The sequence below is a fragment of the Ranitomeya variabilis genome, chromosome 2 (genome assembly GCF_051348905.1).
Source record: "Ranitomeya variabilis isolate aRanVar5 chromosome 2, aRanVar5.hap1, whole genome shotgun sequence".
NCBI lineage: Eukaryota > Metazoa > Chordata > Amphibia > Anura > Dendrobatidae > Ranitomeya > Ranitomeya variabilis.
Genome location: NC_135233.1, coordinates 3,701,637 through 3,717,919, shown reverse-complemented (window position 1 = coordinate 3,717,919; position 16,283 = coordinate 3,701,637). Strand labels below are relative to the sequence as shown.

At 56.0% G+C, this 16,283-nt stretch overlaps 1 protein-coding gene across 2 annotated transcripts in view; it reads left to right on the top strand.

Moving 5' to 3' along the window:
• Positions 1-16,283, top strand: part of PEX6 (peroxisomal biogenesis factor 6) — an 86,270-nt gene that overhangs the window by 39,733 nt on the left and 30,254 nt on the right. For both annotated transcript variants that reach the window (XM_077281869.1, XM_077281868.1), the window contains exons 11-13: positions 1,346-1,551; positions 2,121-2,182; positions 9,523-9,631. In XM_077281869.1, the coding sequence (XP_077137984.1) occupies positions 1,346-1,551; positions 2,121-2,182; positions 9,523-9,631 (377 nt within the window). The remainder of the gene's footprint in view (positions 1-1,345; positions 1,552-2,120; positions 2,183-9,522; positions 9,632-16,283) is intronic.

Sequence of the window (16,283 nt, the reverse complement as noted above, 5' to 3'; positions counted from 1 at the left end):
TCCCTACTCTTACTAATACATGGACTACATCGCACCCCCGATCCCTACTCTTACTAATACATGGACTACATCGCACCCCTGATCCCCACGAATACATGGACTACATCGCACCCCTGATCCCTACTCTTACTAATACATGGACTACATCGCACCCCCGATCCCTACTCTTACTAATACATGGACTACATCGCACCCCCGATCCCTACTCTTACTAATACATGGACTACATCGCACCCCCGATCCCTACTCTTACTAATACATGGACTACATCGCACCCCCGATCCCTACTCTTACTAATACATGGACTACATCGCACCCCCGATCCCTACTCTTACTAATACATGGACTACATCGCACCCCCGATCCCTACTCTTACTAATACATGGACTACATCGCACCCCTGATCCCCACGAATACATGGACTACATCGCACCCCTGATCCCTACTCTTACTAATACATGGACTACATCGCACCCCCGATCCCTACTCTTACTAATACATGGACTACATCGCACCCCCGATCCCTACTCTTACTAATACATGGACTACATCGCACCCCCGATCCCTACTCTTACTAATACATGGACTACATCGCACCCCCGATCCCTACTCTTACTAATACAGACAACATCGCACCCCCGATCCCTACTCTTACTAATACAGACTACATCGCACCCCTGATCCCTACTCTTACTAATACATGGACTACATCGCACCCCTGATCCCTACTCTTACTAATACATGGACTACATCGCACCCCCGATCCCTACTCTTACTAATACATGGACTACATCGCACCCCTGATCCCTACTCTTACTAATACATGGACTACATCGCACCCCCGATCCCTACTCTTACTAATACATGGACTACATCGCACCCCTGATCCCTACTCTTACTAATACATGGACTACATTGCACCCCTGATCCCTACTCACTCGAACATGGAGCACATCACCGCCTCCCGTCGGGTGGCCATTGGATGGCTTTGTCCTGGCTCCGCCATGTGCAGACCACCTCTGGCTGTTGGAGCTCCGCGGTCGGCTGGTGTGATATCCAGGGGTCACCATCCATCTGCAGGCTCCATCCCTTCTCATGTTTGGCAGCAGAGAGCACGATTTGCTGCTGACAAGATCTCGGCTACTGCCCGGACCCAGCGGCGGCCGCTGCTTTTCCTTGGTGTGACGAGGTTTCTTGCTCGGATTTTTTCTGCTTCTGTATCACTGTACAGGGGGAAGTGATGGCGGTTGTGGGCTCCCTATTGTTTGCCTCCTTTGCAGTGACCCCACACCATGTTTCTGGTCTCCAGGGTTCCCGTATAACAGTCTCCCCTCTGGCTTCTCAGGTTCCCTGTGTGCACTGGGCTGATGTGGGGGGATTGGAAGATGCAAAGCGTCAACTCTTGGACACCGTTCAGCTTCCCCTGGAGCACCCCGAGATGCTGTCCCTGGGGCTCAGTAGGTCGGGAATTCTGCTTTATGGGCCTCCAGGAACTGGAAAAACCTTACTGGCCAAAGCGGTGGCAACAGAATGTGCCATGACGTTCCTCAGGTAGGGAGTGATCCTCTGCGGGGGGTGAGTGGCTGCCGCCAAGTCCGGGCTCATCCTAATCGGTAATGCTCTGATCTGTGGGGTTATCACTGTTGTCCTGGGTGTGAGGTTCCTGTGGTATAACACACACACGCCCACCACACATGCGCCCGCCACACGCGCACCCACCACACACACGCACCCGCCACACACAAGCACCCGCCACACACAAGCACCCGCCACACACACACGCGCCCGCCACACACACACACACACCCGCCACACACACACACGCGCCCGCCACACACACACACACACCCGCCACACACACACACGCACCCGCCACACACACACACGCACCCGCCACACACACACACGCACCCGCCACACACACACGCACCCGCCACACACACACGCACCCGCCACACTCACGCGCCCGCCACACACTCACGCGCCCGCCACACACACACGCACCCGCCACCACACACACGCACCCGCCACCACACACACGCACCCGCCACCCCCCACACGCACCCCCCACACACACACCCACCAAGTCTGTCTGTATTATCGCTGATTTTTCTTTGCAGTGTCAAGGGACCGGAATTAATTAACATGTACGTAGGACAAAGTGAAGAGAACGTCAGAGATAGTGAGTCTCAAAGTTCCTACAACCCTGGCCCCCATCTCCCTGGCGTCCTCTCCGGTGTCTTTTTTTCAATGTCCTCTCTCTGCAGTCTTCTCCCGCCCCCCTTCCCCCCTCCCAGCCCTGGTCCTCTCCAGCACCCCCCCCCCCCCTCTCATTTCTTTTTTCATTGTCCTCTCTCTGCAGTCTTCTCCCGACCCCCCCCCCCTCTCCTGGTCCCCCCCCTATCCCGTGTCTTTTTTCATTGTCCTCTCTCTGCAGTCTTCTCCCGGCCCCCTCCCCCCTCTCCTGGTCCCCCCTCTCCCGTGTGTGTCTTTTCATTGTCCTCTGTCTGCAGTCTTCTCCCTCTCCTGGTCCCCCCCCCCTCTCCCGGCCCCCCCACTCCCGTGTCTTTTTTTCATTGTCCTCTCTCTGCAGTCTTCTCCCGGCCCCGGTCCTCTCCCGGCCCCCCCTCTCCCGTGTCTTTTTTCATTGTCCTCTCTCTGCAGTCTTCTCCCGGCCCCCTCCCCCCCTCTCCTGGTCCCCCCTCTCCCGTGTCTTTTTTCATTGTCCTTTCTCTGCAGTCTTCTCCCGGCCCCCTCCCCCCCTCCTGGTCCCCCCTCTCCCGTGTCTTTTTTTTTCATTGTCCTCTCTCTGCAGTCCTCTCCCGGCCCCCCCTCTCCTGGTCCCCCCCCCCCTCTCCCGGCCCCCCCTTCTCCCGTGTCTTTTTTCATTGTCTTCTCTCTGCAGTCCTCTCCCGGCCCCCCCTCTCCCGTGTCTTTTTTCATTGTCCTCTCTCTGCAGTCTTCTCCCGGCCCCCCCCCCTCTCCCGGCCCCCCTTCTCCCGTGTCTTTTTTCATTGTCTTCTCTCTGCAGTCCTCTCCCGGCCCCCCCTCTCCCGTGTCTTTTTTCATTGTCCTCTCTCTGCAGTCTTCTCCCGGCCCCCCCCCCTCTCCCGGCCCCCCCTTCTCCCGTGTCTTTTTTCATTGTCTTCTCTCTGCAGTCTTCTCCTGGGCCCCCCCTCTCCCGTGTCTTTTTTTTCATTGTCCTCTCTCTGCAGTCTTCTCCTGGGCCCCCCCTCTCCCGTGTCTTTTTTTTCATTGTCCTCTCTCTGCAGTCCCCTCCTGCCCCCCCCCCCCTCTCCTGTTTCTTTTTTCATTGTCCTCTCTCTGCAGTCTTCTCCTGGCCCCGGTCCTCTCCCGGCCCCCCTTCTCCCGTGTCTTTTTTCATTGTCCTCTCTCTGCAGTCTTCTCCTGGTCCCCCCCTCTCCCGTGTCTTTTTTCATTGTCCTCTCTCTGCAGTCTTCTCCTGGTCCCCCCCTCTCCCGTGTCTTTTTTCATTGTCCTCTCTCTGCAGTCTTCTCCTGGTCCCCACCTCTCCCTTGTCTTTTTTCATTGTCCTCTCTCTGCAGTCCTCTCCCGGCCCCAGTCCTCTCCCGGCCCCCCCACTCCCGTGTCTTTTTTCATTGTCCTCTCTCTGCAGTCCTCTCCCGGCCCCCCCTCTCCCGTGTCTTTTTTTCATTGTCCTCTCTCTGCAGTTCTCTCCTGGCCCTGGTCCTCTCCCGGCCCCCCCACTCCCGTGTCTTTTTTCATTGTCCTCTCTCTGCAGTACTCTCCCGGCCCCCCCTCTCCCCTGTCTTTTTTTCATTGTCCTCTCTCTGCAGTCCTCTCCTGGCCCCGGTCCTCTCCCGGCCCCCCCCTCTCCCGTGTCTTTTTTCATTGTCCTCTCTCTGCAGTCCTCTCCTGGCCCCGGTCCTCTCCCGGCCCCCCCTCTCCCCTGTCTTTTTTTCATTGTCCTCTCTCTGCAGTCCTCTCCTGGCCCCGGTCCTCTCCCGGCCCCCCCACTCCCGTGTCTTTTTTTCATTGTCCTCTCTCTGCAGTCCTCTCCCGGCCCCCCCCCCCCCCCTCTCCCGGTCCCCCCACTCCCGTGTCTTTTTTCATTGTCCTCTCTCTGCAGTCTTCTCCCCGGTCCTCTCCCGGCCCCCCCACCTCTCCCTTGTCTTTTTTCATTGTCCTCTCTGCAGTCCTCTCCCGGCCCCGGTCCTCTCCCGGTCCCCTCACTCCCGTGTCTTTTTTCATTGTCCTTTCTCTGCAGTCTTCTCCCCGGTCCTCTCCCGGTTCCCCCACTCCCGTGTCTTTTTTCATTGTCCTCTCTATGCAGTCCTCTCTCTGCAGTCCTCTCCCGGCCCCCCCTCTCCCGTGTCTTTTTTTCATTGTCCTCTCTCTGCAGTTCTCTCCTGGCCCTGGTCCTCTTCCGGCCCCCCCACTCCCGTGTCTTTTTTCATTGTCCTCTCTCTGCAGTCTTCTCCCCGGTCCTCTCCCGGTCCCCCCACTCCCGTGTCTTTTTTCATTGTCCTCTCTCTGCAGTCTTCTCCCGGCCCCCTCCCCCCTCTCCTGGTCCCCCCTCTCCCGTGTCTTTTTTCATTGTCTTCTCTCTGCAGTCCTCTCCCGGCCCCCCCTCTCCCGTGTCTTTTTTTTCATTGTCCTCTCTCTGCAGTCTTCTCCTGGGCCCCCCCTCTCCCCTGTCTTTTTTTCATTGTCCTCTCTCTGCAGTCCTCTCCCGGCCCCGGTCCTCTCCCGGCCCCCCCTCTCCCCTATCTTTTTTTCATTGTCCTCTCTCTGCAGTCCTCTCCTGGCCCCGGTCCTCTCCCGGCCCCCCCTCTCCCCTGTCTTTTTTTCATTGTCCTCTCTCTGCAGTCTTCTCCCCGGTCCTCTCCCGGTCCCCCCACTCCCGTGTCTTTTTTCATTGTCCTCTCTCTGCAGTCTTCTCCTGGTCCCCCCTCTCCCGTGTCTTTTTTCATTGTCCTCTCTCTGCAGTCTTCTCCTGGGCCCCCCCTCTCCCGTGTCTTTTTTTTCATTGTCCTCTCTCTGCAGTCTTCTCCTGGGCCCCCCCTCTCCCCTGTCTTTTTTTCATTGTCCTCTCTCTGCAGTCCTCTCCCGGCCCCGGTCCTCTCCCGGCCCCCCCTCTCCCCTATCTTTTTTTCATTGTCCTCTCTCTGCAGTCCTCTCCTGGCCCCGGTCCTCTCCCGGCCCCCCCCTCTCCCCTGTCTTTTTTTCATTGTCCTCTCTCTGCAGTCTTCTCCCCGGTCCTCTCCCGGTCCCCCCACTCCCGTGTCTTTTTTCATTGTCCTCTCTCTGCAGTCTTCTCCTGGTCCCCCCTCTCCCGTGTCTTTTTTCATTGTCCTCTCTCTGCAGTCTTCTCCCCGGTCCTCTCCCGGCCCCCCCTCTCCCGTGTCTTTTTTCATTGACCTCTCTCTGCAGTCTTCTCCCGGCCCCCCCCCCTCTCCCGGCCCCCCTTCTCCCGTGTCTTTTTTCATTGTCTTCTCTCTGCAGTCCTCTCCCGGCCCCCCCTCTCCCGTGTCTTTTTTCATTGTCCTCTCTCTGCAGTCTTCTCCCGGCCCCCCCCCCCCCCTCTCCCGGCCCCCATTCTCCCGTGTCTTTTTTCATTGTCTTCTCTCTGCAGTCTTCTCCTGGGCCCCCCCTCTCCCGTGTCTTTTTTTTCATTGTCCTCTCTCTGCAGTCTTCTCCTGGGCCCCCCCTCTCCCCTGTCTTTTTTTCATTGTCCTCTCTCTGCAGTCCTCTCCCGGCCCCGGTCCTCTCCCGGCCCCCCCTCTCCCCTATCTTTTTTTCATTGTCCTCTCTCTGCAGTCCTCTCCTGGCCCCGGTCCTCTCCCGGCCCCCCCTCTCCCCTGTCTTTTTTTCATTGTCCTCTCTCTGCAGTCTTCTCCCCGGTCCTCTCCCGGTCCCCCCACTCCCGTGTCTTTTTTTCATTGTCCTCTCTCTGCAGTCTTCTCCCGGCCCCCTCCCCCCCTCTCCTGGTCCCCCCTCTCCCGTGTCTTTTTTCATTGTCCTCTCTCTGCAGTCCTCTCCCGGCCCCCCCTCTCCCGTGTCTTTTTTCATTGACCTCTCTCTGCAGTCTTCTCCCGGCCCCCCCCCCTCTCCCGGCCCCCCTTCTCCCGTGTCTTTTTTCATTGTCTTCTCTCTGCAGTCTTCTCCTGGGCCCCCCCTCTCCCGTGTCTTTTTTCATTGTCCTCTCTCTGCAGTCTTCTCCCGGCCCCCCCCCCCTCTCCCGGCCCCCTCCCCCCTCTCCCGGCCCCCTTTCTCCCGTGTCTTTTTTCATTGTCTTCTCTCTGCAGTCCTCTCCCGGCCCCCCCTCTCCCGTGTCTTTTTTCATTGTCCTCTCTCTGCAGTCTTCTCCCGGCCCCCCCCCCCCCCCCTCTCCCGGCCCCCCTTCTCCCGTGTCTTTTTTCATTGTCTTCTCTCTGCAGTCTTCTCCTGGGCCCCCCCTCTCCCGTGTCTTTTTTTTCATTGTCCTCTCTCTGCAGTCTTCTCCTGGGGCCCCCCCTCTCCCGTGTCTTTTTTTTCATTGTCCTCTCTCTGCAGTCCCCTCCTGCCCCCCCCCCTCTCCTGTTTCTTTTTTCATTGTCCTCTCTCTGCAGTCTTCTCCTGGTCCCCCCCTCTCCCGTGTCTTTTTTTTCATTGTCCTCTCTCTGCAGTCTTCTCCTGGGGCCCCCCCTCTCCCGTGTCTTTTTTTTCATTGTCCTCTCTCTGCAGTCCCCTCCTGCCCCCCCCCCCTTCTCCCGTGTCTTTTTTCATTGTCCTCTCTCTGCAGTCTTCTCCTGGTCCCCCCCTCTCCCGTGTCTTTTTTCATTGTCCTCTCTCTGCAGTCCTCTCCCGGCCCCCCCTCTCCCGTGTCTTTTGTCATTGTCCTCTCTCTGCAGTCTTCTCCCCGGTCCTCTCCCGGCCCCCTTTCTCCCGTGTCTTTTTTCATTGTCCTCTCTCTGCAGTCTTCTCCTGGTCCCCACCTCTCCCTTGTCTTTTTTCATTGTCCTCTCTCTGCAGTCCTCTCCCGGCCCCCCCTCTCCCGTGTCTTTTGTCATTGTCCTCTCTCTGCAGTCCTCTCCCGGCCCCAGTCCTCTCCCGGCCACCCCACTCCCGTGTCTTTTTTCATTGTCCTCTCTCTGCAGTCCTCTCCCGGCCCCCCCTCTCCCGTGTCTTTTTTTCATTGTCCTCTCTCTGCAGTTCTCTCCTGGCCCTGGTCCTCTCCCGGCCCCCCCACTCCCGTGTCTTTTTTCATTGTCCTCTCTCTGCAGTCCTCTCCCGGCCCCCCCCCCCTCTCCCGGCCCCCCCTCTCCCCTGTCTTTTTTTCATTGTCCTCTCTCTGCAGTCCTCTCCTGGCCCCGGTCCTCTCCCGGCCCCCCACTCCCGTGTCTTTTTTCATTGTCCTCTCTCTGCAGTCCTCTCCTGGCCCCGGTCCTCTCCCGGCCCCCCCTCTCCCCTGTCTTTTTTTCATTGTCCTCTCTCTGCAGTCCTCTCCTGGCCCCGGTCCTCTCCCGGCCCCCCCACTCCCGTGTCTTTTTTTCATTGTCCTCTCTCTGCAGTCCTCTCCCGGCCCCCCCCCCCCTCTCCCGGTCCCCCCACTCCCGTGTCTTTTTTCATTGTCCTCTCTCTGCAGTCTTCTCCCCGGTCCTCTCCCGGCCCCCCCACCTCTCCCTTGTCTTTTTTCATTGTCCTCTCTGCAGTCCTCTCCCGGCCCCGGTCCTCTCCCGGTCCCCTCACTCCCGTGTCTTTTTTCATTGTCCTTTCTCTGCAGTCTTCTCCCCGGTCCTCTCCCGGTTCCCCCACTCCCGTGTCTTTTTTCATTGTCCTCTCTCTGCAGTCCTCTCCCGGCCCCCCCTCTCCCGTGTCTTTTTTTCATTGTCCTCTCTCTGCAGTTCTCTCCTGGCCCTGGTCCTCTTCCGGCCCCCCCACTCCCGTGTCTTTTTTCATTGTCCTCTCTCTGCAGTCTTCTCCCCGGTCCTCTCCCGGCCCCCCCACCTCTCCCGTGTCTTTTTTCATTGTCCTCTCTCTGCAGTCCTCTCCCGGCCCCGGTCCTCTCCCGGTCCCCCCACTCCCGTGTCTTTTTTCATTGTCCTCTCTCTGCAGTCCTCTCCCGGCCCCGGTCCTCTCCCGGCCCCCCCTCTCCCCTGTCTTTTTTTCATTGTCCTCTCTCTGCAGTCTTCTCCCCGGTCCCCCCACTCCCGTGTCTTTTTTCATTGTCCTCTCTCTGCAGTCCTCTCCTGGCCCCGGTCCTCTCCCGGCCCCCCCTCTCCCCTGTCTTTTTTTCATTGTCCTCTCTCTGCAGTCCTCTCCCGGCCCCGGTCCTCTTCCGGCCCCCCCTCTCCCCTATCTTTTTTTCATTGTCCTCTCTCTGCAGTCCTCTCCCGGCCCCGGTCCTCTCCCGGCCCCCCCTCTCCCCTATCTTTTTTTCATTGTCCTCTCTATGCAGTCCTCTCCCAGCCCCGGTCCTCTCCCGGCCCCCCCACCTCTCCCCTATCTTTTTTTCATTGTCCTCTCTCTGCAGTTCTCTCCTGGCCCTGGTCCTCTTCCGGCCCCCCCACTCCCGTGTCTTTTTTCATTGTCCTCTCTCTGCAGTCCTCTCCTGGCCCCGGTCCTCTCCCGGCCCCCCCTCTCCCCTGTCTTTTTTTCATTGTCCTCTCTCTGCAGTCTTCTCCCCGGTCCTCTCCCGGTCCCCCCACTCCCGTGTCTTTTTTCATTGTCCTCTCTCTGCAGTCTTCTCCCCGGTCCTCTCCCGGTCCCCCCACTCCCGTGTCTTTTTTCATTGTCCTCTCTCTGCAGTCTTCTCCCCGGTCCTCTCCCGGCCCCCCCACCTCTCCCGTGTCTTTTTTCATTGTCCTCTCTCTGCAGTCCTCTCCCGGCCCCGGTCCTCTCCCGGCCCCCCCTCTCCCCTATCTTTTTTTCATTGTCCTCTCTCTGCAGTCCTCTCCTGGCCCCGGTCCTCTCCCAGCCCCCCCTCTCCCCTGTCTTTTTTTCATTGTCCTCTCTCTGCAGTCCTCTCCCGGCCCCGGTCCTCTCCCGGCCCCCCCTCTCCCGTGTCTTTTTTCATTGTCCTCTCTCTGCAGTCCTCTCCCGGCCCCGGTCCTCTCCCGGTCCCCCCACTCCCGTGTCTTTTTTCATTGTCCTCTCTATGCAGTCTTCTCCCCGGTCCTCTCCCGGTCCCCCCACTCCCGTGTCTTTTTTCATTGTCCTCTCTCTGCAGTCTTCTCCCCGGTCCTCTCCCGGTCCCCCCACTCCCGTGTCTTTTTTCATTGTCCTCTCTCTGCAGTCCTCTCCCGGCCCCCCCTCTCCCCTGTCTTTTTTTCATTGTCCTCTCTCTGCAGTCCTCTCCCGGCCCCGGTCCTCTCCCGGCCCCCCCTCTCCCGTGTCTTTTTTCATTGTCCTCTCTCTGCAGTCCTCTCCCGGCCCCGGTCCTCTCCCGGTCCCCCCACTCCCGTGTCTTTTTTCATTGTCCTCTCTATGCAGTCTTCTCCCCGGTCCTCTCCCGGTCCCCCCACTCCCGTGTCTTTTTTCATTGTCCTCTCTCTGCAGTCTTCTCCCGGGCTCAGGCGGCTTCTCCCTGCATTATATTCTTTGATGAGTTGGACTCTTTGGCCCCGAATCGGGGACGGAGCGGAGACTCTGGCGGAGTGATGGACCGGTAAGACGTCCTCTGCTGCCCTGGTATTAATCATCCCCATGTGACACAATGATACATTTCTGCACTGATGATTCGTTGCTGATTACGTTTTGCATATTTCTGCTGTAATTTGATTTTTGCTGGCGCCTGCCCATCAGGTCGGGGTTGTGCGGCTTTGTGCGTCGTGCTGGCGTTCTTCACATTCATGGCTGATATCCGGTCGGCGGGAGTGTGCAGGGTCCTGGTGGCAGCACGAGGCGAGGCACGAGCGAGGTGGGCCGCTGCTGGACCCTCTCCATACCTGTGCAGGCTGACTGTTAACCCTTTCATGGTCGTGATGGCTGCATATGTCAGTCACTTTAGAGTGGGCTGGTGGGTCCACACCCCGCAGATGTCGGGTATATACAATCATGGCCAGAAAATGAAGGATTTCTCCCAGAACATTATTACAATTCCACATGTTTTCTTGCACTCAGGTTTATTTCCTTTCTGTGCATTGGAACAGCACAAAAAAACAGGAAAAAAGGCAAAGTGGACATAATGTCACACAAAATCCCAAAAATGGGCCGGACACAATTGTTGGCGCCCGCCACGTAATAATTGGTCACGCTCTTTGGAATAAATACCTGCAATTAGTCGCTTCCCATAACCATCACAAGCTTCTTCCTCCTCTCAGCTGGGATCTTGGACTCTTCTTCTGTATTAACTGAAGCATACAGTCTAGATCACGTGAAGTCATTATTGCCCTCTACTCCTCTTTGGTCAGACCTCACCTGGATACTGGGTCCAGTTTTGGGCACATTTTAAAAAAAGACATCACCAAACTGGAGCAAGTTCAGAGAAGAGCGACCAGAATGGTGACCGGTCTACAAACCATGTCCTATGAGGAACTGTTACAGGATTTGGGAATGTTTGGCTGCAATATAGAAGACTGAGAGGAGACTTAATAGCTGTCTGCAAATATCTCAAGGGCTGTCACATTGTAGAAGGATCATCTTTATTCTCATTTGCACAAGGAAAGACTAGAAGCAATGGGATGAAAGTGAATGGGAGAAGACAGATTAGATATTAGAAAAAACTTTGACAGTTCGGGTGATCAATGAGTGGAACCGGAGGCCACGAGAGGAGGCGAGTTCTCCTTCAGTGGAAGTCTTCAGAGGCTGGACAGACATCTGCCTGGGATGATTTAGTGAATCCTGCTTTGAGCAGGGGGTTGGACCACATGACCCAGGCGGTCCCTTCCAACTCTTATCATTCTATGATTCCTCCTCTCAGCCGGGGTCTTTGACTCTTCTTCTACCTCTCAGCCGGGGTCTTTGACTCTTCTTCCATCTCTCATCCGGGATCTTGGACTCTTCTTCTTCCTGGCAGCCGGGATCTTGGACTCTTCTTCCACCTCTCAGCCGGCATCTTGGGACTCTTCTTGCACCTCTCAGCCGGGATCTTGGACTCTTCTTTCACCTCTCAGCTGGGGTCTTGGACTCTTCTTCCTCCTCTCAGCCGGGATCTTGGACTCTTCTTCCTCCTCTCAGCCGGGACCTTGGACTCTTCTTCCACCTTTCAGCCGGGATCTTGGACTCTTCTTCCTCATCTCAGCCGGGGTCTTGGACTCTTCTTCCTCCTCTCAGCCGGGATCTTGGACTCTTCTTCCACCTCTCAGCCGGGGTCTTGGACTCTTCTTCCACCTCTCAGCCGGGGTCTTTGACTCTTCTTCCATCTCTCATCCGGGAGCTTGGACTCTTCTTCCTCCTGTCAGCCGGGATCTTGGACTCTTCTTCCTCCTGTCAGCCGGGATCTTGGACTCTTCTTCCTCCTCTCAGCCGGGGTCTTGGGACTCTTCTTCCTCCTCTCAGCCGGGGTCTTGGGACTCTTCTTCCTCCTCTCAGCCGGGGTCTTGGACTCTTCTTCCTTCTCTCAGCTGGGATCTTGGACTCTTCTTCCTCATCTCAGCCGGGGTCTTGGACTCTTCTTCCACCTCTCAGCCGGGACCTTGGACTCTTCTTCCTCCTCTCAGCCGGGATCTTGGACTCTTCTCCAGGTCTCTCGGTGTCTTCTCTCAGCTGGGATTGTGAGATCTCTTCACAGGTGATCAGTGGGATTTAGCTCCGGACTCACTGCTGCCTCCTCAGAGCTCTGTTATTGGCTGTCGTCGCCATCTGGACTATTCTAGGTTATAACTTTTCATCAGCTGTCTACATCCAGGGAGATTAGCTACAATGCGTTGGGCTGTAAACGTCTTGATTATGTTGAGCACCGTGGACATCAGAATCTCTGGAGAGGGCCTTGTAACCTGGAGTTTGCTGATATTTCTCAACTATATTGGTTCTCAAGTCCTCGGACAGTTCTCTTCTTCAGTGCAAAGATTGCGTCAACTTCTCCACTTTTATCTGGCTTCAGGTGTGATTTTCATATTGCCCACACCTGTTACTTGCCACAGGTGAGTGTGAACGAGCATCACATTTCAAAGTTATGTACCCATAATTTTGGAAATGGGGCCAACAATTTTGTACTACACGTTTTGGGGTTTTATGAAATTATGTCCACTTTGCCTTTATCTTTTTTTTTGTGTGTGTTCTTCCAATGCACATAAAGGAAATAAACCTGTGTGTAGCAAAACCTGTGTAGATGCCTCTTCAGAGAAGAAGACTTGACCTCTAGTGCCACCTATTGCAAGTAGCAATCCTAAACGTCAGCATAAGGAGCCTTGCCATATGACTTGGGATGAAAGCCAAATCCGAGTCGCAGCTTGCAGGCACAGTGTTCGGGGTGCGGCCCCTCGTCAGGGCAAAGGATGACATCTGATTTGGCTAGATGAGAGGCTTAATACTGGGATCTAAAGGATAATGTTTTCCTTGTGGAGAGTATTTAGGATGGCTGCTTCCAGTAGGTGGCACTAGAGGTCTAGTCTTCTTTTGAAGAGGCAGTTTGTACATTTCCCAGAGGCGCATGCATGGCTTATAAGTCTCCTCACGCTGACATGCCAGGCCTGGTGTTCCACTCTCCACAAGGAGACAAGTTACCCTTTAGCTCCCTAACAAAACATGAGGAATTGCAGTTATTTTCTAGGAGAAATACTTTGTTTTCTGGACCACTTGGACCTTGACTGTGCAGTGAATCCGCAGTGACCTGCGCTCCTGTCCTCTCCACATCTGTGTAGTATTCATCTGCGGAGTCATCACAATATACAGTGGGGCAAAAAAGTATTTAGTCATTCAGCAATAGTGCAAGTTCCACCACTTAAAAAGATGAGAGGCGTCTGTAATTTACATCATAGGTAGACCTCAACTATGGGAGACAAACTGAGAAAAAAAAATCCAGAAAATCACATTGTCTGTTTTTTTATCATTTTATTTGCATTTTATGGTGGAAAATAAGTATTTGGTCAGAAACAAACAATCCAGATTTCTGGCTCTCACAGACCTGTAACTTCTTCTTTAAGAGTCTCCTCTTTCCTCCACTCATTACCTGTAGTAATGGCTCCTGTTTAAACTTGTTATCAGTATAAAAAGACACCTGTGCACACCCTCAAACAGTCTGACTCCAAACTCCACTATGGTGAAGACCAAAGAGCTGTCAAAGGACACCAGAAACAAAATTGTAGCCCTACACCAGGCTGGGAAGACTGAATCTGCAATAGCCAACCAGCTTGGAGTGAAGAAATCAACAGTGGGAGCAATAATTAGAAAATGGAAGACATACAAGACCACTGATAATCTCCCTCGATCTGGGGCTCCACGCAAAATCCCACCCCGTGGGGTCAGAATGATCACAAGAACGGTGAGCAAAAATCCCAGAACCACGCGGGGGGACCTAGTGAATGAACTGCAGAGAGCTGGGACTAATGTAACAAGGCCTACCATAAGTAACACACTACGCCACCATGGACTCAGATCCTGCAGTGCCAGACGTGTCCCACTGCTTAAGCCAGTACATGTCCGGGCCCGTCTGAAGTTTGTTAGAGAGCATTTGGATGATCCAGAGGAGTTTTGGGAGAATGTCCTATGGTCTGATGAAACCAAACTGGAACTGTTTGGTAGAAACACAACTTGTCGTGTTTGGAGGAAAAAGAATACTGAGTTGCATCCATCAAACACCATACCTACTGTAAAGCATGGTGGTGGAAACATCATGCTTTGGGGCTGTTTCTCTGCAAAGGGGCCAGGACGACTGATCCGGGTACATGAAAGAATGAATGGGGCCATGTATCGTGAGATTTTGAGTGCAAACCTCCTTCCATCAGCAAGGGCATTGAAGATGAAACGTGGCTGGGTCTTTCAACATGACAATGATCCAAAGCACACCGCCAGGGCAACGAAGGAGTGGCTTCGTAAGAAGCATTTCAAGGTCCTGGAGTGGCCTAGCCAGTCTCCAGATCTCAACCCTATAGAAAACCTTTGGAGGGAGTTGAAAGTCCGTGTTGCCAAGCGAAAAGCCAAAAACATCACTGCTCTAGAGGAGATCTGCATGGAGGAATGGGCCAACATACCAACAACAGTGTGTGGCAACCTTGTGAAGACTTACAGAAAACGTTTGACCTCTGTCATTGCCAACAAAGGATATTTTACAAAGTATAGAGATGAAATTTTGTTTCTGACCAAATACTTATTTTCCACCATAAAATGCAAATAAAATGATAAAAAAACAGACAATGTGATTTTCTGGATTTTTTTTTCTCAGTTTGTCTCCCATAGTTGAGGTCTACCTATGATGTAAATTACAGACGCCTCTCATCTTTTTAAGTGGTGGAACTTGCACTATTGCTGACTGACTAAATACTTTTTTGCCCCACTGTACATGTGCTACAGATGTATCCACACAGTGTGGACCCTCTGTGCCACGGACCCCTTACCCTGGAGGGGTGTGACTAAGCGACCACCTTCACTACAGCCCCTGATGGTGAGGTCAGGCTTGTGCCGCAGGTCACCGCTAGGTACCACTCCAGGGCAGTCTCTGGTACAGCAGCAGCTGACCCCAAGGCTCAGGGACACGGGTATGGACTGTCAGACAGAACAGGATCACTGGCAGTATGGATGCTGGTTCAGACAGGACAGCTCAGGAGCAGGGACCTGACAATGGGCCAGGAGCTTAGGGACACACAAGTACTGAAGTTGCTCAGGCACCTCTCTACAGGGGAAGGTGCCATACATACCGAACGCCTCCCACCTACAGGCTGGGGACATTTCCGGAGTGCTCGTAGTATTGGGATACTGGGGAATAGGAGCAGCGCCGGGATACTGGGGGATGGGAGCGGTACTAGGATACAGGGAGAATTGGAGCGGTACTAGGATACGGGGGGTACGGGAGCGGTACTGGGGTACGGGAGCGGTACTAGGATACGGGGGGGACGGGAGCGGTACTAGGATACAGGGGGGACGGGAGCGGTACTGGGATACAGGGGGGACGGGAGCGGTACTAGGATACGGGGGGACGGGAGCGGTACTAGGATACGGGGGGGACGGGAGCGGTACTAGGATACGGGGGGGACGGGAGCGGTACTGGGATACGGGGGGGTACGGGAGCGGTACTAGGATACGGGGGGGGACGGGAGCGGTACTAGGATACAGGGGGGACGGGAGCGGTACTGGGATACAGGGGGGACGGGAGCGGTACTAGGATACGGGGGGACGGGAGCGGTACTGGGATACGGGGGGGTACGGGAGCGGTACTAGGATACGGGGGGGACGGGAGCGGTACTAGGATACAGGGGGGACGGGAGCGGTACTGGGATACAGGGGGGACGGGAGCGGTACTGGGATACAGGGGGGACGGGAGCGGTACTAGGATACGGGGGGACGGGAGCGGTACTAGGATACGGGGGGGACGGGAGCGGTACTAGGATACGGGGGGGACGGGAGCGGTACTGGGATACGGGGGGGACGGGAGCGGTACTGGGATACGGGGGGACGGGCGCGGTACTGGGATACGGGGGGGACAGGCGCGGTACTGGGATACGGGGGGGACGGGAGCGGTACTGGGATACGGGGGGACGGGCGCGGTACTGGGATACGGGGGGACGGGCGCGGTACTGGGATACGGGGGGACGGGCGTGTTACTAGGATACGGGGGGACGGGCGCGGTACTTGAATACGGGAGCGGTACTAGGATACGGGGGGACTGGAGCGATGCTGGGATACAGGGGGATGGGAGTGGTACTAGGATACAGAGGGATAGGAGCGGTACTAGGATACGGGGGGACGGGAGCGGTACTAGGATACGGGGGGACGGGAGCGGTACTAGGATACGGGGGGACTGGAGCGACGCTGGGATACAGGGGGATGGGAGTGGTACTAGGATACGGTGGGGACGGGAGCGGTACTAGGATACGGGGGGACGGGAGCGGTACTAGGATACGGGGGGACGGGAGCGGTACTAGGATACGGGGGGACGGGAGCGGTACTAGGATACGGGGGGGACGGGAGCGGTACTAGGATACGGGGGGGACGGGAGCGGTACTAGGATACGGGGGGGACGGGAGCGGTACTAGGATATGGGGGGACGGGAGCGGTACTAGGATATGGGGGGACTGGAGCGACGCTGGGATACAGGGGGACGGGAGCGGTACTAGGATACTGGAGCAGTACTAGGATACGTGGGGACGGGAGCGGTACTAGGATACGGGGGGACGGGAGCGGTACTAGGATACTGGAGCAGTACTAGGATACGGGGGGGACGG